The sequence below is a fragment of the Tyto alba genome, unplaced genomic scaffold, assembly GCF_018691265.1.
Source record: "Tyto alba isolate M040663 unplaced genomic scaffold, T.alba_DEE_v4.0 Super-Scaffold_14, whole genome shotgun sequence".
In the NCBI taxonomy this organism is placed as follows: domain Eukaryota; kingdom Metazoa; phylum Chordata; class Aves; order Strigiformes; family Tytonidae; genus Tyto; species Tyto alba.
In genome coordinates, this window is record NW_024881276.1 from 18,892,799 (window position 1) to 18,915,829 (window position 23,031).

General features: G+C 34.1%; 1 protein-coding gene across 19 annotated transcripts in view; it reads right to left on the reverse strand.

Annotated features, from left to right (window-relative positions):
* The window catches only part of DMD (dystrophin), a 1,076,492-nt gene that overhangs the window by 240,885 nt on the left and 812,576 nt on the right, over positions 1 to 23,031 (reverse strand). For all 19 annotated transcript variants that reach the window (XM_042788288.1, XM_042788292.1, XM_042788293.1 and 16 more), the window contains one exon: positions 14,593 to 14,782. In XM_042788288.1, the coding sequence (XP_042644222.1) occupies positions 14,593 to 14,782 (190 nt within the window). The remainder of the gene's footprint in view (positions 1 to 14,592; positions 14,783 to 23,031) is intronic.

Genomic DNA, 23,031 nt, shown 5'->3' on the forward strand with positions numbered 1-23,031 from the left:
TAATAGGTCTGTTCTTGAAGTCAGCTTACTCAGTGTCAGCACTGTATTATAAATACTATCCTAGAAGTGTATCCAAGAATATGTTCTGGAGACTGACAGCCAAATGCAAATACTCTATTATAAAACTGAACGTACAGGAGATTACACACGTGCAGACATACATACATATATATATGTGTAAACACACACACACTAAGTGTAAGTATAGTTTATAAAAATTATTCTACATATCTATATCCCTGGCACACTAAGTATCTAAAAATTTTTTTAAAAATCTCTGACTTCATTAGTTCACAGAACCAAGGATCATCTTAACCTAACATAATAATATGTTTAGTATAAATTTTCTAGATTATAGCTATAGCTATCTAGATATCTATATAAATATCTAGATGATATAAATGCTTTATAAATGATGCCTGTTTAATATATCTAAAATGCCAGAGAAGGTAAAAATTCTACATGTCTTGCAAAAGAAAATTAAGATATCACAAGACTACTGAATCACCTCGAAATGCCCTGGAAAATAACAATTTCTTGGTTCTTTTATTTATTTGTAAATCAACATTTCCAAGGCACCTTCCTGATTTGAAAATGATGACCAGAAATCTCTAATAACAACTCAGGGGAAAAAAAAAAAAAAAACAAACCAAAACAAAACATAATATTATCACTAAAGCTACTCTGTATTGTATTTTATTGCATTTCTATGCCTTGTGTATTTTATCGCTACTTTTTTTTTCGAATATTTTCAAAGAGTATCCCTTACATAAAATTAAGTATCAAATGAGTGTTTACCATTACAGTAATTAACTAAGGTTGTGTTAATTTCCAAGGTATCTGACTATCAATGGTTTTAAATATTTTGTGTTCTTTCATTTTATTCCCCTATAGGTAAGACAGAAACAGCCATAATTTCAGGGCCAGTTCCTGCCTGAAATATCCTGTATGGTCTAACATCTCTTTACATTAATTTAAGGTCTAAACAGAGAAAGTACAGAGGAATAAAATCACTTCAAGCCTGGACTGCTCCAAAATCAGATGATTGCAGAGGGATGGAACTGAGATACCACCTGAAGCAGAAGGAATGTTAGCACCCCCGGCAGCAAAGAGCTACATAGAAAATACACTGTACTGGCCATATGAAGACCAAAATAAAACAAAAGATGCTCTCGTCAGGTGATGCAAAATGACAGGTATTTTCCTAAGGCTGACAATAATATCAGCATTCTCTGGTAACTTAGACAATTATTTTCTACCTAACCAGACACTGTATAGATTCAAGGTAAAATACTCCACTGTGCTTACAGACATCCTGCACCATGTATGTAGCACATCCTGACTGCAAACTGCCAGCACCCCTAGCTGGTCCATCCAGTATCACTGAAATTAACCACATTTGCTTTTCACTTAATTACCACAATGCTTGAGATGTGAGTGGTTTCAGTTCCAGCCAACTGTCTTGCCCAAGCCTCTCACAGAAATATAGAGATTTAACTTTCAAAGGATCCAGATTGTGCTTTGTTTTTTGTGCTTTTTGAAGTTTTGAGCTCATCTGGTTTATGTAATGTAACTGCAATCATATTGCCTCCGAGTTAACTCTGCAATAATTCACTCTTGGTACAGCAATAATTGAGTAAACAGAGGCTTCTACCAGAGGCATTCTTTTCTATTATTTATTGTAATATTTTTTTCATAATTTAATGAGAAATATTTCAAAAGCAACATTTTTATCCTTTCATGTTAAATTAATTTACAGTGCTATAAGCCATAATGAAAACAGAGAAATCATAAGCAAAACAGCATGTTAATAAAGACAGATTTCTACCAAGTTTTTTAACTAAACTGATAAAATAATTTTTTCTACTTGTCAGGCCCAGCTTGTCTCTATTTGTTTCCAAGTACTCAGACATACAGTGAAAATTATGTAACAATGAAAAAGCAAAAACTACAACAGAACAAAGAAATTCAGAATTAAAAATACATTTCAACTTAAGCAAATCTGATCCAGATTAGTATATTTTATTCTAAATATCTGCCCCTATCTAGTATGGAAAAAGCCAATCTCCAGTCTTGTGTTGTAAAGATCATAGGAAAAATATATTAAAAAAAAAAAAAATCAATCAAATTAAGTAAACCAACCTCCAAAACGAAATACAAAAAAACCCAAACAACCAACCAAAAAAAAAAGAAAAAAAACCCCACACCATAGCTTCCTCTCCCTTTCCTCCATCTTACCCCAACACTTGGATGTAGTCTCTATACTGAGCCAGATATAATAGCCGTTGACGATCTGTAAAATTCCTTTTGCTATCAACAGGACTTAAGTCTCATAGGATTAGGTTTATTATAAGGAATTCATAGTTGTGGAAGTATGACTGTATCTGGAAGTTTGCTCTACAGACAACATGCATCATTTCTTCTTTCATGCCCTGATCACAGACCTGGATTAAAACTGGTTAATGATCCTCTTTTCACCTGAGCCAGCATACAGCCCAGCAACACCTGGGTGTAAAATGTGTAGGTTTGATATCTAACAGGAAACACAAGATAGTGAAATAACAAGCTGTCATGCACTAACTCCCATTCCAGAAATAACATTTCTTGGCATTATTCTTCAGGCAGTGCTAAACCTCCATAGGATTCCATGTCCCACAAACTGAAAGCTAAAATAAAATGGTTAGTTTGGGTTTTTTTTTTAAAGCAAATCAACCAGCTGGGATTTAAACACTTTGCAAGTCTTATTCATGAAGTACGGATTTACAATACCACAGTTAAAAAGCAGAGATGATCTGTTGAGGTTAAAACACTGTTGTGTCTGTAATAGGTGTAATGTAAGTGAGAACAGGTTTATTTCATAGCTTTGATCTGGCAGCTTTCCAGTTTATGGGAAGAAAGGGTCTGCCACTTTATTTATAGATCAGTGAAATACACTTTAATATAAACAGTACAAAGAATAGCAGGACAATTGTATGCTTTCTCCAGCAAAAGACCTTTGAAGTTCAGCAATGAAATTTAGTAACTCAATCTTTTGTGGTTTTTTTTTTGGTTGTTTTTTTTTTTTTTACTTAGTTTTCTAGGAAGTGCATCTTGCTATTCTTTTTTGCTGGACTATGAAATAGTTTCAGAAAAACAGTCATTAAAATTTTGTCCAACTCAGCAGATTGAGGTAAAAATTAAAATTAAGTAGGTTTAATATAGTAGAAAATGTATGGTGTTTCTGGAGAGGATATAATTTATATCTTTAATTTGCTTTGTTACTAGTTAACTTTCATATTTGCTCCATTGGTCATGTTCCCCTCAAAAGCTGTAATATCTGATTCAGATACCAGATATTAAAAATCTGGCATTAAAAAAAAAAAAAAAAAAAAGTTGCATAATCCTTTTTGAGGGTTAATTCAGTTATTTCACAACAAATTATCAGTGTAACCTGACACAGGATCTTTTTGTTTGATAAAGATCTCTCAATCAAGCTCTATAAGCTATAGAGACTTCTAAGATGAAGGTAGAGATATCAGGAGCTGAGCTGAGCCCAGGAAGAAGGGGGGGGGTGGGGGGAAGGTGTTCTCAAGATGCGGCAATGCTTCTCACTGTCCTACTCTGTTATGTGTTAGTGTCTGTAATAAATGTATGGGTTTTTTTTCTTCCCCTAACAAGTCTGCCTCTTGCTCGTGATCATAAAGGGGAAATTTTTCCCCATCCCAGTCCTATCTCGAATCCCAAGCCTGGCTCTCTGTCCCTTCTCATTGCTGGAGGGGAAGGGAGAGAGAGCTGCTGCATTGTGGTTGGCTGCCAACCAGGCCTAAACCACGACAATACTGTGGTAGGACCTGTGTGAAACTATAAGCTTTTTAATCTGTTTTAGGTAAAAGACAATCAAAACCCAAGCGCCATTAACATGAGAGAGAGCGCGCGCACACGCACACACACATATATTTTATGTATGTATAATCACACCAAGTTTAGGCACCTAGTGTAGCTGGTTAGTTATTTACTCATCCTCTGTTCTCTCTAAATCAGAGGAGAGACATATGTTTCTCCAGAAGGCAAATATCCCCAGCTCAACTTTGCTAAACTGCCTTCTGTAAGTGTTTCTCTCACCATTGTCTGTGCAGAACTAGGAAGAACAGGTATTGCAACCAAACTGAGCTGGGTGGCATGAACTCCTTCAGTAACTCAAGTTCAGAAACACCTCTTGGATATTTCTTCATGGTGTGAGAAGGTACAAACATGAGCTGCTTTTGCATTGCTAGTGAGATGAAGACTATGGGATAACTACATTTGGCCAGCTGAATAGCTTTCTTGAGTCCACTGACTTAGTGGGAATTTAAACACAGCTCATGCTCACACCATTGACACCTAAAAATAGGTGACAGGCTGACTCTTCCACCCTATCACCTACAGTATTACAGGTGGCAGATATACAACAGACTGGTTACATGGACTCTAAAAAAATTTAAAGGCAGAAGAGATGTCATTACTGTATTTCTATAATCTGATTGCTCCATAAATAACCTATAACTGGATACAAACAGCAGAGCTTGTGGCTGCTTCTACCAGTGTTTAAGGACATTCCTAATTTCACCTAAAGAACATCCACAGGTGACAAGGTTATTTGAAAAAAATATATAGCCCACCAGGTGAACAGGTTATCTGAAACTGTGTAATCCTAAAATCAGATGAGAATAGATATGAAGGATAATAGGATATATAAAAATATAATATATATAGCAGAAGAACCTATACAATAGAATTTATGTGAGCCTACATCTGATTATCAGTGTCATACGCTCTAAATAATGTAATTCAATCTCATACAAAGCAGCTCAATAGTGCTATTTTAGGATACTTGGTAGATATCATAACATCAGATGATTCCCATACACAGAAAATTATACATAAAAACAGAAAATTCATAGCACAAAAATAGAAATTATAAACACTAGAAGCAGTATTAATGTACATTTAAGTAGCTATATATTTTTGTTACAATATTCAACCTCTGAAAATGCAGTTGTTATACTAACAATTTCAGAGAAGACAAGCCCAAATCTAGTTACCTTTACTGACACGAAATGTAGCAAAACTATGATAAGTAACCATAATTTCAGGCTGCCTTTCCAGAATTTCCAAACAACATGCATTTTTCCCCAAAAGAAAAAGCCTGAACATCAGTTTAGAATCTCCTAATGTAATTACAGCACTGCCACAAAGGAGGACAAATGTCCTCCTCCAGAAAGTTCCTAATATTTTCAATGATAACAGATTATGAACCCGCTGGAATCATTACAAAACAGACTGAGGTAATACTTCTGTACTACTAAGCACTCTAATAATAATTAAAAAATCTTTCATTTCATATGAGGGATAAATGGCAGTTCATGTGGTGTCCATAAAGAAACTGAAATCAGGAATCCAAGAGAAAACACACAAAATGAAATGGTATCCAATGAAAACAAAAGACTCAAAAATGTGGCATGGAAGGACAAATGCACATGCAGAACTTTGTACTGACAAAAAAGATTAAAATTCTTGTCAGCACCTGAAAGAAAGGAAGCGAGCCTAAACTTCTGATAGAAAATGAAATGGGGCACTCACTTGGTGGTAGTATAGACAAAGTTATTGCCAAACATGCTGCCAGTTTAGGTAGTGGGATTTGCTATGCTACAGTATACAACTGCTGCACAGTGCATAATACAGAATAGCTAGCATTGTGAAAACATGTAAATTCACAAGCAGAAAACATGTGCTATGGCAGCTATATACTCATGAAAAGGAAAAGCCTGAAGCATTTCTTAGAAGACAACTCTTTTTCTCAGTATAGTCCCCAAACCTTTCAGAAACAAGTAGAATTTGTCTCTGAAAAGCATGTATAATTTCATTTTATTCCTTATTTGTATTCTTTGTAGGTCATTGCCTTCTTATATATTCAGGAAGATATCTGCCCTAAGCCACAATTAATATTTTTCCTCAGTTACACACTATATAATTTATCTTTTTTATATTAACATATTAATAATCACAATACAAGCATTTTTCTTTTTACCTGCCTTGGGAAAATACACATCTGGTCTCACTAACAAAAAAATATGTGTGCTTCAGCCATGTGTTTTGAACAGTCTGGTATGAGATATAATTGCAAAAGGTACAGATACCCTTTCAAACTCATCAGAAGAATATAGTAAAAACTACCATTGGGGTTTTGCGAACAGTTTTTATTGATTATTCACTTTCAAATAAAACTGCTATAAACCATACAAAGTAAATGGAAAAACTAAATGGCAGATTAGACTGTACCAGTAAATACGGATGATCCCAGGAAAATCAAATGTCAGAAGTCTTCAAAGTTTTGGTAACCACTCAATCTCATCCCTATCAGTACAGGTTGATGGACTACAGTGAAACATGGCATATGCTTAGGAAGATTAAGAGATAGCCCATCCATCCACTTTGGATGTGGAAGATTCTGTTTCAGAAAAGCCTATGCAAACAAGGATGGAGCATTCTAGAGAAATCATAAGGTCAGGAGAAAACATAGGAATTGGAACTTATTCAGGAAACTGTTCAGCAAACCATCTTGTCCATTCTATCCCATTTCTATTTGTGGTTTTCCATGCTCCCCTCTAATAATCTTACTTAATAAAACAAAACCTCACACTTAGATTTTCCCATCCAATCTCTTTGAAAAATCTGCGTTTAAAGCTGGTAGGGTATGATTGCTGGTCTGCAAGGGAAAACTTAGGACCATCTTTCTGGTGTGCTCAATAAACTTTTAAAGAGGAAAAAAATAAGTCAGGCAAGGTAGCATATACTATGTTATTTAGGACATTTGACAAATGGGATTTTTCTTCTACCTTGATTATGAGAACACGTGCAAGTGAGAAATTAAATGAAGACATTTATCTTTCTTCTTCTTTGCAAACACTCACTTTATATGTGAGATTTCCGACAATTGAGAGTTATTTTCCTGAGAGTAAGTTTTACGAATACTTACAATTCACTCTAGTATGAAGTATGAGATCACTTAATAAAACAAGCCTTTTAACTTCTAAAAGAAAATTACCATTGATTAGGGGTTTGTTCAAAATTCATAAACAGGAATGACAGAAGCAGAATACATCATTAATGTAAACACTCCTAGATAAAAAGCAGCATCAATACATTTTCGGTTTTTATGATACGGATTATCCAAACTAAACTAACTGAAACAAAATGTTTGACAAAAAGTAGCAACATCTATGTATCTGCTAATTTCCTGACCACTTCTTTTTGATAGCCACTAAGAAGAACAGCTGTGGCATTGACTTCTCCATTGAGAATCAGCATTTAAACCACCCTGTGAAAGTATTCAGCTTTCCACTAACGTAGCACTATGCAGTAACTTGGCTCTACCCAGCTGCTCCACTTCCCAGCTTCTCTTCTCTTCTGTATTCCTCCCTGCACTGAAAGCCTCCTGCTTTTTCCTATCCTTACCTATATCAAAGCACATCATCATATGGAAGTGACACTCAAATTGCCACTGCTATTTGAATGGACCAAAATCACAGTCTCAAAAGATAGCAGTAATATTAGTGTTTCAGTATTGTAAGATACTGCTTGACCACATGCTGGGCTGTTAAGGAGGTTTTTAATAAAACCGTTAGTTCTCTGAGAAGGAAAAATAAACCACAAACAGCAAACCCAATCCAGATGGCAAACTACAGTGGTACAAAACAAACATAAGCAAACATAACTGAATTTATTTTCAGATTTGATCCTTAGAATGCATTTGAGAGGGTTACTTATTTGCATGTCTTTTAAGACTTTAAGCTTCAAATACAAATACACATTTATATCTATGTGCATAAGAAGTCTCATTGATGCCACCAGTTTTACTCATTTTTATAGGGCTGTATTTACTCTTTTAATCAACAATGTCCTTAACTTCGTGCCTTCTATAGCAGCACTTTAATCATAATGTAGTTTAATGGTATGACATTAAACTGTTAGAAAGTGTCTTTGGCCGTTTGTGCCAAACAAACAACTGTATTGTTGCATCTATCATGTTTATCTATGGTTCATAAAATAAAAATACCCCACAGAACCTGACTGAACATAGATACCATCTTTGTCCTGCTCTTCAGGCATCTTTATATGCAGGATACACTAATATATTTTCAGAGTTACTAGAAGCCACCTTTTCATGTTCTAAAGTACTTCTTACACCACCCTCCCCAATGCATTCAATTAAAAATATAGGTATCAACACAAAACACTATTCTGCTACCAAAATGTATGATCTTACCAGAAAACTAGGAACTCAGTGTGAATAGACCTAATCAGAAGGACAATAGCCTGTAGGAGGTCTCAATCCAGAACTGTGCTAACAGTTCACAGCCTGCTTGCACAAAAGAATCAATCTGATAATACGCTACCAAGGTAAATCCCAATTAAAAAATAAATATTTCAAGCAAGTCACCATTCATGTTTGGATTACAACCTTTGAAGAAATCTTTATTTTAGGCTCAGAGTAATAGAATAAGAGAAAAAAAAAAAAAAACAAAAACAAAAAACACTTGGAGGCCAAAGGTTGCAGATTTCAATTCTGTGCATAAGGAAGGAAACCCCAATTTTAATTTATGGTACTCTGAAAAATATTTGTACTACTTTCATCACTTACCTTTAGCTTTCACATTTCAATCTTCCCATCAGTTTCCACTAATAAGAGTAATTCTAAAATACAGAATTATTTTTATTCTCTGTAGTCCCTTCTCCTCACTTCATCTTTTTCTTTTTCCTATCCACTTTTCCTCCTCACTCACTTAAACACATTTCTCAGGAACTCCTGGGAGATGCTTATGAAATTTTCTGAAGAAATAGGAAACAAGTTTTCAGTTTCTTAACTTCTCTTATTAAAGCTTTTTCATTTGTATATTTAAGTAAAAATTAGTTAGGCTACAGAATGATTGACTATATGACCAACGAACAGTAAAGGCAGGAAGGCACCTCTGGAAATAATCCAACCCAACCCCCCTGCTCACCATGTCCAGCCAGGGTTTGAAAATCTCCAGTAATGGAGATGCCACAACCTCTCTGGACAGCCTGTTTCATGATTTGACCATCCTCACAGTGTTGGGTTTTTTCTTTTTCTTATGCTAACCTGGAACCTCCTGTATTTCAGTTTGTGCCCACTGCTTCTTGTCCTGTCACTGAGCACTACTGAGATGAGCCTGGCTCCATCTTCTTTACACATTCCCTGTCAGGTATTTACACACCTGGGTAAGATCCTCCTGAGCCTTCTCTTCTCCAGACTATACAGTGCCAGCTCTCTCAGCCTCTGGACATGCTCCAGTAAGACCATGCCTCTTGTACTGAGGAGCCCAGCCCTGGACTCAGCTCTCCAGATGAATTTCACCAGTGATAAGCACAGGGGAAGGGTCACTACTGTCAATCTGCTGGCAACAATTTGCCTAATGAACCCCAGGGTGCTGTTTGCTGTTTTTTTTTGTTTTTTTTTTTTTTTTTTTTTTTTTTGTTTTTTTTTTTTTTTCACAAATATGCCAGAATAGAGTTTAAGGACAAAATTAAATCAGTCCAGGAAAGATGAAGAAAAACTTTTCCTAGTATTATCTGGGTGAGCAGGCACTTATCTCTGACAGAATACATTCAGATTCAAGCATTTGGTCTCAACTGGAATGGTTGAAAGTGTGTGCCATAGCCATGATACAGTCACTGGCCATGAGGGAGTTTTCTCTCGAGTCAGAAATTCCATGCCTGCCAAAACTGAAAGGGTAGGTTCACAGAGGTTTTTTTGGGTCAGTTTAGTACTTGCTGTTAACAACAAATATTGTTCCCTTTCCTCATGACCACCAATCACAATACTGAAAAATTCCTGACCAGGTTTTTTAAAAGTGGTATTATCCAATATTTTACAAAACCCATATGGTAACTTCTCACTCAGAGATAATATCTTGCCCTGTCTCAGATTAGACTATAATAGCTCTTGTGTTAAAGTTAGATTTTGGAATATCTCTTCTATTACTCAGTGGAGTAAGATGGCTCTGACAGTTATTCCATTTCAGGTACTATGGACCAGGTTTTATTTCAGAATTCGTAACAGGTTGGTATAAAAGGTAGATCTAGAGGATTAAACTTCTAAAAAAATAGGTGAGGGAAGAAGATTATATTTGATTTTTAAAACTTTCAGACAATTATTCCAAGCAGAAGTGAGAAAGTGTTTCATAACAGAGACTGGAAGCACTAAATAATTAATTACTATTAAATATTTTTTAATAAAGACAACTGAACTGAGAAAGGATGTTACAGATACTTTCTCTCTTCCCTGTTAGGTTCATCATCTAATCCATATATCATGTCACAAAATTAACTGTGCTGGGCATTTATATGTAAATTATGTTTGAAATAAAGTTGAAAAGAATTTTATTCTCTCAAAGAATCTATACGGCTAAATAATCAAGAAGAGTCAGGAACATGTATCTACCTCACCTTCCTACTATTGAGAAAACAGCTGCTTGGACACCTCAAAAATAGGTGAGTACCTCTGAAGTATTGATAGGGAAGAGACAATAGTGCCTTGCCTGCTGTTCACGTCCCTTGTTTTAGATAAAAACAACACTGTGAGAACATGTGGGTATTGCCCATACTATGCATTCTTAGGTATAACTTAAAGCACTGCATATTTTTCATATTATTAGCAGCAAAACTCTTGCATCTGATGGAAAACTACTTAGGTTATAGGCAAAATGAGCATGAAGGTGGTAATAAAAATAAAGTTTCTATGTATTCCATGCCAAAGTTATTAACTTTGCTTCGTTTACGATATGCTGTCATACTTTTAGTCAGTCTACACTACTAATAATTCATCAGTCATCATAGATTACTTCAGATACTTTTGGTAACTCATATATATAGTATAAGACATTCTCCGGTTATTGTTTAACTAGGTGTCACATGCAGTACTCTGTCAAATTTCACTGAAAACCCCCCTGTGATTAAATTCATCTATAGACTTAATAGTAAATGATTGCATTCATAAAATAACAGGATAAATCCACACTAGCTTCAAAATGATATCTAATATTACATAAACTGTATAAAATGTCACATACAATTATTGCTAAAAAGACAAACCAGAGGAGTAATTAACACAGTTGAGAGTTCATATCACTGTAAGTACTAAAGCAGAAAGTAAAATTAATTATTTTCATCTCCCTCATACGGTGACTTATCAAACCAGGCCTCATGGGGGCACATGATGTATTTCAACTAGACAATAAAAGGCAGCACATAATTACATAGCTCCTTGGAGTAACTGGTTTGTATCCTTGAAAATTCTCCAGAAAGTATTTGTTGTGAATCACCTCAACTACTACATTGCTGTCAGTTCAAACAAATTATGCATGCAAATATGCGCTTATATAAACAAACACTGTGTTTATAATACAACAGTTTAATATAATTACATCATCAGGTAATTAGACTGTGCAGTTATGTAAGTCTCACCCTTCTACTACTGAATGAACTGCTAAGTACTAGGGGAAGATTAATCTTTCTCATTGACGTTTGAGCTAATGCTTTCTGAACGTGGAAAAGAAACACCTAAAAATGTGAGATTTTCCTAGACAAGCAACTTCTGCTATATAAAACACTTTCCGCACGGCAAGACATTATTTTCCTAGTTGTTTAAAAAAATAAATCAAAGCTTGAGAGTGTAAAGCAGAAAATTGCTGGATCACTAAAGGCAAGATAAACATTTTTAGCAACAAGGAGATAAAACTACTACTGAACTCAGGAATTTAGCGTTTTCATTGTTTGTGTAGAGAATTTTTTATCAAAACACTTCTTTATACCTATTGCCTAAAAAGAGCAGATTAAACCAGAATTGTAACATTTCAGGACTCCTAATGACTATTTTCACATTATCCAAGTCCATGCAACGGCATAAAGAACATGACAGAGACTGCAAATCTATGTCCATGTATCATATTTAACCAGAGCTTCTATGAACTTTATAAACCTAGGTAGTTGAAGTTTCTTACAAAAGACTTGTGAGACAGTGATCTTTAATCAGAAACTACCATTTTGTTTTACTTTCTAGGACCTGGATTGACCCTCGCTGATGAGAGAAAAAAAAATATAACTTCATGTGGAAAAAAAATGTCAACTGCAAAAAAAGTAAACTGGAAAAAAGTCAATTGGAAAACTAATCCTGAATAATAAAAGCATAAAGGATCCTATGGGAAAGAGAATAGGATCCTATGGGAAAGATTTCCAAAAAATGTATAAAAAAAAAATCCCCTTTTTGTTTACTTAAACAGAACTTTCCTTATTCCAGCAGAAATAAGGAACTTTTCTTCTACTCGAGGGGATTAAAAAAAAAAAAAAAAAAAAAAAGACAGTTCTACCAGCTTTTAGAAAGACATCCATCAGACTCCATTCAGGAGAAGGGCATTTGAAAATCTACTTGTGCTTGTTAAGAGATTTCTTTTGGAGGCTTAAAAATGGTATTAAGAGGCAGAGACAAACAGTGATAGGCCCAGGAAGAAAACCAAATGAATCTGCACAGAGACAGATCAGAATGCAGATGCAAATGAAAAAAGCCCACAACAAACCTCACTATCAAAATACTTCCTCCTGCAATTGTCAACTCTAACTAAAGTCTAAAATTATTGTGGTGTTGGTGGACAGGTATGTATGAATCTTTTGAGAACAAAGACAATTTTGTGGGAGCAAAACCACTTTTTTGCCTCTGCATACTAAAGTATCTTCTTAAGATGTAAAAATAATTTCTCTTGTAGAGACAAGTTTCATGAAAAAATTGAAATTTGCTTTTTGGAAGTGAAATAAATAGACTTTACAACAGTTTTTACCATTCCTGCCTTAGAAGATCTGGTCTTTAAATACCAAAAAACCTAGAAAGAAGAATTGAAAATTTAATCTTACATCTCAGCTGAAGTGCAGAAAAATCTTTAGAAGAAAGTTGACAGTTCAAAGCAATTGTTCACAGGATGGATATTTTTATGTACTTCATTAATTTTTTATGGAGGGAAGGATTTGTATGCATTTATTTTTCCTTTCTTCTATTGCTCTGGATGGTTCTTATGTGGAAATTAAAAAACCCAAAGATACTAGTTGAAAAGATTACCAGGTCTACAGACCTCCATCGCACTTAAAAATGAAGCATTTGACCTAAATTTTTAGGTATCTCTAGTTTGCCAAATAATCAATTTTTTGATGATCACACTAAAAATAACTTCTGCAAATACTCAGTAATTCAGTTGTTTTAGCACCATTACAACCAAAAAAACATAATCTGGAGAATATAAAAAGATAGCCTATAGTGAAAATGAACAACTCAATCTAGAACTATCTTCCATTCAAACCTGCTCTCCAAGACCATGAAACTGAATTCAGAAATACATGAAGACTTAAGGTATGTTACTATAAAATCAAATTATCATAAAGACAGTTCACTAATAAAAATGTGGTTCAGGCTTCATTTTGTCCAGTGCAACAACTGTAGATTTCAGAGTATAATATAATGGAATTTAGCAGCAGTTCAGTCAAATAGTTAAAAACATGTATTAATACAGTAGCGTCAGAAGAAGGTAGCAGTATTTCCCTCCAATGTACTTACTCAACACAATCACTTATAACTAAATTTTTTCACAATATGTTTTACATAGATCAGTTAAGGCATAGAGCCTTCAGGTGCCTGGAATTTCCAGTTTTGAACTTTCTGTTAACATGAAAGTCATGTACTATCAAGAAATATTAGAAGAAAAGGCCCTGCCTTCCAAACAGCCAAGCAATTTCATATTTAAGAAATCTAAGACCTCACACTGACATATGTGTATTCTTCCTAATAACTGTAGTGAAGAAAGTGCAATGAACAGATAACAACATATTTCAACAGCACCATCTCAATTAAATATTTTTCCTTCTCCTCAAGATCCTCTGGAACACCTAATACAACACCATCTTTTTAAAGATTTTTTTTCTTTCCAGAGGAAAACAACTGTCTGAAAACTATCCAGCAACTAACTATGAAAATTTTAATCATTATCTCTTATTATTATCATATCAGAGCATGTTGACAACAATCAAATACCAAATTAACATTTTTCACATATTTGAAAGTAATGAAGGAAAACTAATTCAGTTAAACTACAGAGAATAAACTTGATGAAATTTAAAGAACTTCTATGAATATCAGAAATGCTTAATAAACTCTCATGCCTGTCAAGTGCTCAATTCAAGACTGTAGCTTGGTAGATTAATTAATTTTTATGTGATAAAAAAAACCCAAAAACTCTAAACGCCCATTTCATCAAAGCTTCCTTTCTGTACATTTTAAAGCTGTATCTCAAGACACTTTTTCAAATGTGTTATATGCTGAAAGATGTCAGAGAGAATTATGATGTGACTCATATTAAATACCTGCAACAGTTTCCAAAGCAACACTTAAAGGTTAGTAGTAGAACTAGTTCTCTTTTGCAAAACGGTTTCAGTTTTGTTGAGTAGTTGCACACTGGAAAAATACCCACCGCTATAGATACCTGACATGTCTCCAAACTGATGCACTTGACTTACCTGCCACTGTTTCATGAGCTCCTGAACTGTTTTGGCATCCTCCAGTATCTTTTCTTTGTGTGTAGCATCCTGCAGGACATTTGCAGTTGTTTCAGCTTCTGTAAGCCAAGCAAGGAACTTTTCGAGATCCAGGTAGAACTGCTGCAACATTCTTAGGGCTGATTCCAGGGCAGCTTCACACTCACAAACCCTGTGCAAGTACAAGCAGTCAAATTCAGCATTCTAAGGAAGTAAGCAAATCTTAACAATTAAATCAAAATATAACAAAGACACACTATATATTTTTCATGTACCAATAAAGGTAAGTTTGCAGATACATGAGCTACAGAATTTGCACTGTATATTTGGCAGGTAGGGTTCCTTTTCTATGTTTTCTTCTGAAAAGTAGTAACTGGAATTTATCTAGAAAAAAATTAAGCGACAGTACTTCCTTGAAAGTACTATGCCTGAAGCTTGCACAATTAAAAGAAAAACAAAAAACAAACAAACAAAAAAACCCAAAACAAAACAAAACAAAAAAAAAAACCCCAAACAAACAAACCACAAAACCAAACCAAACCACAAAAACATCCCCCAGAAGTAATTTCCTAATTTGCTTTAATCAAAGATTGTTTTCTTATTTGTCATTAACACTACAGTGGGAAAACTTGTTTATTTTTAGAAATCACTAATAGTTCCTGGCCACTGCACTGTATTATAAACTTAATTGCTAGTTTAATTAACTTAATTGCTAGAAGATTGTGTGTAAAAACTTAAACCCTAATAACACTGAAGTTTGAGGGGGGGTGTTTTTTGTTTTGGGCTTTTTAAAATATGAATGTGATAAATTGCAAGAAAAATCTCTATCAGTTACATGATAAAATACAATTTTTAAATACAAAGACTTATCCACGGGGTAGATCTAAATCATAGATTGGGAAAGAGCACTAAAGGCTCCAGCAATTCTGATGATGAAAAAAAAACATTAAAGTCTATCTGTGTTCTGTCAGCATTCATGTTCCATGTAGGTGTCACATGTACTCACACACTTTTTTTACACTAACCTAGAGCTAAATATGGATTTAGAAATGTGTGCAGGTTAAGTATGACATATTGTTCACTAACACAAGCCTGTCAAGGCTACTTAGCTATTGTATTACATACGTATTTGTTTAACACCAGCATGATAACTAAGTAATTTTTTAAGCTCAGAAAATATATAGTAATTTGATAATTTGTGTTACTTCAAATGGAATCAATGCAATTTGATGCACACCTATGTTTAGTCTACAAATCTGTGGTGATCTGGATATTTCTAGATAGATTCCCTGTCTATTTTTATAGTTATTTAGACAGAGACTAAGATACTAAACTTTAGCAGATATAATTTCTCGAGTTGTAATTTATCATAACTTTACCAGAGGAGACCATGAAATTTCTCAGTGCTAATCTCTATTTCAAATCCTGTTTGCTGTCATGAAGAGGTTGTGCTCCTCGGTAAATAATGATATCCACCTAAAACCTAGTACACTATTTTAATTAAGAAAAGAAACAAAAAATTAACACAAGTATTGCCAAGTGGCACTGTTGGTAGGCATATAAGTAAATTGCAGCACAGGATAGTAAGAACAGAAAAATTCAGTCAGGGTTCAGGCAATGACAATCACTTTAGAAAAAAAAAAAATTAAATCCTCCCCAGAAGTCAAATCTCACAATAGCTACCATGTTTCTACCATATTTTTAGTCCTTTAACATCTTATTTTATTTTCCCAACCATTTAGTAAAAAAAGGAATTTATTCTTGGATCTTTTTTTGATTAAAAAAATGGGAAAGCTATTGACTATAAATTAATCCACCAATTTTGTAAAACTTAAAAATGGACCGGATTTTTATTTCAGATGCACCTGTGCCATTTACAAGATTTCTCCACATCATGTGTCCACTTGGCCTGCATTAGAATGTGTCCCCATGGACCTCTTAGAAGGAGAGTGAGACACAATTAACTTCAGAGTAGTGAGCATGATGATCTCTTTCCCAGCTCTATTCTACATGAACAGAAATATGTCTTGTGGTTAGGCCACTTCAAATTAAAAACAACTGAAATTAAAGAATTTGTTGTTCTTTTCTTAAACTAAAAAATAATTACATAGATATAACATCTAAATATACTAACTATATACATTAGATCAGTATAAAATTAGAAAAAGACAATAAGAAACAGAAAATATTTTACCTGGAAACAACTGTATTGACCTATTTATCATTTTTAGCTCAAAAATAGCATCACATTTATTCAACGGAACTTGGAAATGGAATAAACTTATATAAACTAAAAACATTTTATCCAGTTCTTCACCACACAGTTCTATTGCAAGATATGCTTTATAACATTATTCTAATTCAATCTTCAGTGTGCAACATAAGAGCTAATATCAGTGCCTTTGCAGAATCAGGTATAACACTTTTTTCACATGCAGTTCCTTCAAAACATTAAAGGTTTAAATCTATTTGTGTATATTTAACTTTTTGCATGGTATACTGAGAAGTAGAATCCGAAGCTACATTCATCCACTTGTATGAATACGTACTGGATTTTTAATCTACAAAATAACACAAAGCACAGGTATGAAAAATATTTTAAAAGGGAGAGCTATTAGGAGTATTACTCAAAATCTGAATTTATGTTTTAGAGAAACTTTCAGACTAAATGAAAATATATAGTATTCTGTTGATCTGGATAAAGAATGAAGTTTTAGTTATGGATAGTCTTCTGGCACTTTTCTTTCACAATTCTTTCAGCCTACAGAAGTGTGTTGCTTGTCTATAAGCACGCTAATACTCCCACCAGAAAATATCTAGTACTTTGCATTTTAAATGTTGATACATCTAACATGCAATAAACATTCAACTACATTGACAGCTCTGCAGTGTATCAGTGAGCCTCACTCTACTCGGCTTTCTAATTACTTCAAAATTATGAGGTTAGAATGGAGAAAATAAGGTCCAAAAATGAAGAATAAAACTGAGTATCAAATACAGCATGTGATAAGATAAATTGCACAAAATTATAGGGGAGACAAAAAAACATATATTGAACAAGAAATTATTGCACAAAACCAAAATAAAGATGCTTTCTTTTTAGTATGTATCATCCAAATATGTTTAATTCCATAGTGAGTGCAAGCTGTAAGAAAAGAACATGAAGTAAGCAGAAATAATTTTAGTGTAAATGGAAAACTGCATAGTAGGAACACTGCAAAATACTGCTGAAATACTAAAAGATAATCATAACAAAAAATATTTTTAATGGAGTGATCCTGTTTTTCTCTGTTCTATTATGATATAAAAATAAGCACACAGTGGTATAACTAAAAGCTTCTTATTCATGGGAGAAATACTAAAAGTGGGATTCATGTTATTTCCATCTAAACACCCAGAAGTTAGGAAACTGCCCTCTCTCTGCAAAACATGCATTCCAAAGCATTTCTGGAATGTAATTCCTCCTCCCTTCTCTGTATATATCTGTTGAACTAGATTCAAAGTCAGAATACATTTTTTCCCTTGATTAAAATGGTAAGTTACCTAAAGCTTACACAATTTTAATTTTACATGAGCCTACATTTTACACAATTAAAGGTAGGAAAGATGGTCCCCAATCTAGTCTGGAGACTGATTTTTAGGAACTAATGGCATTAGTGACAGTGGACAGACCAAGTCTAGTTGTCATATGAGCTTTGTTACAGGAGAGAAATGATGGTACTCTTTTAAGAATGTGTTAGCTGAAGGCTTCAAGTTGAGGGAAAATAGAGGCACAACAGGGGAAGTGAGTCACACAATGTGTATGTGTGAACATTCATGTTCACAGGAAGACTTTTTAAGGGTTTAAAAAAAAAATCCACAAAAAAAAGAAAAAAATACCAGCCTCTGCTGCAAGACATTGCTGTGATGCTGAGAACTTTTAAAGGTAATATTTTTAGAACATAGCTGTTTACAAATGTTTGGGAAGATAAGCAGGGGGAAATTAAGTTATATGAAATCTGTGTGATCTTTAAGATCATAAGCAAGGTGCTGTATTATTAACTAAAATTCAGAGTCTGTACTGCGATATACATACGAAATAAATATATACAACAAAATATAAAATCTATACAACTGGACAACTTGTTATGGAATCTAACAGGAAAATAAGGTGCTGAGATATGGGAATGATGGTGTCATTAAACATATTCCAAGAGTTCTTCATTCAACAATCCCCAATCCCAAAGGACACAAGGAATACAATGTTTGAATAGGCTTCACGTGTGTGAATAACAGATTTTTCTTCACCTGTAGCATTTGCTACATAATTCAGAATGAATCACTCACATTTTCTGAGTATCTGTTTGTCTATTTGAAATTGCAATGCTTATTCAGATTACAAGATATGTTGCGAGGGTCAGTGTTTAGTTAATGCTTTGGGACGCTCAGACAGCAGGAAACAGTAAGTGCAGAGCATTACACCAATATACGTTACACTGTATTAATAAAGAATACATAATGTGTGAGCACAGAAAATATTCATAATGGACAAACTAACAAATTTCTTTAAGGGCAATAACAGTGGAGAAATTCTGCATCATTCAGTGTTCAATAGATCACTAAATCACACTTCCATTTTCAGACTGTGGTGATCTAATGCTTTCACACTGAGATGTAAAATAAAATATCCTGGACTACTGGCTGACAAAGTAACAGTAAATAGTTTTACTTCTCTAATTCATGTGGTTCCCTCTATATAACTGTGTTTTCTCCTTTCTGACATTATGATTCCACACAATTAAAAAAAAAAAAAAAAAGTTATCTGAGTTTCCCTTTTCTGGAGCAAACTATCACAGATAATTTGAACTACATGCATCTTCCTGCTAATGCTGAAAGCAGTTTCCATTTTTTCATGATGATCGTATCCCTTCTGCTGGTGTGACAAAGCAACAATTGCAAAGCTTTATTGGAACATTTAATTTGTACTACTAAATAAATTTAAGCTCTTACTGGTAACACTTCTTCAGCTGCTTTAACTTGTACTAATAAAGAACCTACCAAAGAGGCAGAATAATTTAACCTCAGATAAAGTGGGAACACAAGGAGATGTCACAGATATGAAAAGAAATAGAAATTCTTAAAATTAAGATTAAATTCTTAAAGTAAATATTATTGTTATAATGTTGAAATGCAAATTAAAAGTAAACCACTCTATTTTGGGAATGCTGCTTAGATAAACTTTCTTCCAGAATCTAGGGACTATATTCTATAGGGGCAGTTAAAGTTATTGATACATGTTAGCAAGTGATTAATCTGCAGATTGACTCTGGAACAGCTGATACACATTAAGTGTGGAAGACTACATTGAGACAGCATTTTAAGTACTGCTTTCATGTGGTTTTCTGGATCTCAAACATCTTGACACCTCACTCTGGGACACATAATATTTTTCCAGTATCATTTTTGCTTAAATGTTCCTTTTTGTTTGACCACACTGATAAAGGTTACTGGCTTTTCTCTCCTGTACAACATTAATATGTGTATGTGGATCTGATTTTTTTGAGTTATTTTTATATATATATGCTTATATCCTACTCTCAACTATTTTTGTCTGGCTTGTTGAAAAGCATTCTTCATCCAGTTGATCCTTGAGTAATGGAGGTTGCTCACCTCTGTGCAACTCTAACTCTGAAATTAATTCTATGTTGCAAATTATCAGAAAGCCTCAAAGTGCGACTAAATGCAGATCTACAATATCAACATCTGAATCACTCCAGAGATCAGCGTTCAGATGTAGCTGACATTCATCCACACGCCCTTATCCTCCCGTTATTCTGGGTGAGGAACCAGAAAAGTTTTGGTGTGCTGGTACAGAATTTCATACTTAAAAGACAGGCTTTCAGATTTTTTTCAGTCATTTTGTGCTTTCGTCCTTCCCTGTAAGGACTAATGGACAAACCTGATGAAGAAGCTACCTCTAAAAAGCCAACAATAACTTTCTAGAAGTCTTTGCTCACTGCTGGTATCTCCCTGAAAACAGCTGATGCGGAGAACTGAAAGGAGGAAATATTTAATTTCAGGGGTGGAAAGGTCTTTGAATAAACAAGAAAAAATGCCTGTTTTTTGGAGACTGTTGGGAACATACAGGTACTGCTCTTCTGATTCCTACCAGTGACATATTTCTTTATATATTTCTATGTGCAGTACTTCTCTCTGCTTTACATTTATTTCTCATCATTGTGATCTATTGGCTGAAAGCTGACTCTCAGTGTCTTCAAATAAGTCGAAGGGCATCTCTTCCTTGGCTGCACTGTCCATATTGATTATGTATGAATAACCAGTAAAATGATTTTAAATTCCAGGTGTAATTGTGCATACAGAGAGACTAAGTGCAACAGCTGCTGCAAAATAAACACACAAAGGCTGCTCTGATGATTCTCTTCTGCATGAAAGAAGAACAAAACTCTTCAAAACTCTCATCCTCTGAATGGAACTCAGACTATCTGTCTTGATATGGACGCAGTATCGTTCTTTCCCCGATAATCACACAGATTTTCCTAAATGATGACATTCTTTTCAGATACTAAAACTAGAACATCCTAAAGCATCTCTCAATCATAGTAATAAGCCCATATAGTTTGTCCTTTCTTAAAAATCTGTTGACGTAAAGGGGGGAATGCTTAAAAGAGCAGTTATTTGCTCTGATAAGCACGATACAGTTGTTTTTTCCTGACCAGTTTTTCTATTGTAAAGCTCCATAAAACCAGAAAATATGTTGTATTAAAAAATGTTTCTGGTGTTTCTGTACTTAGGAAAATGGATTCAGCAAGAGAGAGAAACTATTTCGTTGGCTACTGCTCATTGGCTGGCTTGTTTCTAGTCTTACACCTACTATAGCCTTTCTCAAAAAAGCCAGACCCTGTATGAAAATAACAGAAATCATCAGAACCCCACAGCATTTTCCTTTGAACTGCTCTCTTTGTTACTAAAGACACTAAAGCAATTTAAAAACTTTTTTTTTTAATATATATTTAGACTGTTTGTTCCTTACACTTCTTTATTAAAGCACAATGGATATTTAATAAGAAAAAGAGGGAAAAAATGTGTTTATCTATGAAGTTTCTAATCAACCTTGGCTCTTAATCCCCAATCTCTTCTACACCATTATTTGTCAGATTGAGAAGGGTTGCTAAAAGCAAAGGAAATATCACACCTTGGGGCACAAAATCACATACATAGATTTCTGTATAGGACCTTTAAGTAACTTATTTTTAAATAAGCACCTGCCAAAGCAGCACAGAGGATCTGTGTTATCACAGAGGAAAATTCCTCATCAACCTTTTTAAAAATAATTTCTGTTTCTTCTTACACTCTGTTCACTTATAGGATCCCACATTCCCCAAATACTTCTTAATGGGATGGCAATCATAGAAAGACTTAGAGGATTTTTTTTTTTAACAGGCTTTTCTTGGCCCCATTGCTTTTGTCTCCTTTTCCCTTCTTGCCTTGGCATATATCTAAAATATATAAAAACATAATATAAGTGGACATTTTCCCTATGTTCATCATAAGCATAGATTACTTACACTTAAGACATGAACTACAGAAAAATCATATTGAAACTAAGTGGATCATTTAAATTCCTTTGTATTTAAAACTAATTACAGGCCATATGTTATTAAAAACATTTTATGTTTAGTTAGCAATTCTAATGTTCTGATAAATTTTAATTAAAATCAGTCACTTTCTAGAGAGTAAATCTTAAGAATTACCAGGTGAAAGAAAAGGGAATCTGAACAACACACAACAATCACAGACATATGAAGTATCATTAAAAATTACTTGTACATACAGAATAATGTTCTGACAGGCTGATTTGAGAGCCTTTTCTAAATAGCCCTTAGTCAAAACTTACAAGAGGTATCTTAAAAAACAAAACAAGCAAACAGAAAGAACCCAAATGAAAAGATCTCCAACAAACAACCCCATAAACACCACCCCCACCCCCAGTTCTCTGAACGCATGGATCAGATTCCATTCTAACCCTTGTATCATTCAAGTAATGCCCCCAACAAAACATGGGAAGATAACACTTAATAGTTCTGGTATTCCCTAAAGAGCGAAGTCAGAAAAAGAAGAAATCATAAAATCAAAAAGACAAAACTGGTCTCTTATTCTACCAAAAGAGGCAAGAAGATTATTGTTCTGTTTAAGTTTTCTTCACACTTCATGGTCTGTAATACGTAGAATTAAGGTTTTCCTTGCATTCCAAAAGAAACCATTCTTTTGAGATTCCAAGGCAGTCAACACAGCCTTCTAATAAACAGTGTATTAATTATTCAGATACAATTTATTAAGATATAATCTTTGCTTTCTAAGACAGTGAAGTGTAATTAAAACTGATTATGAAAATAATTCTATTCTAAAGGCATTTGTTTTCTT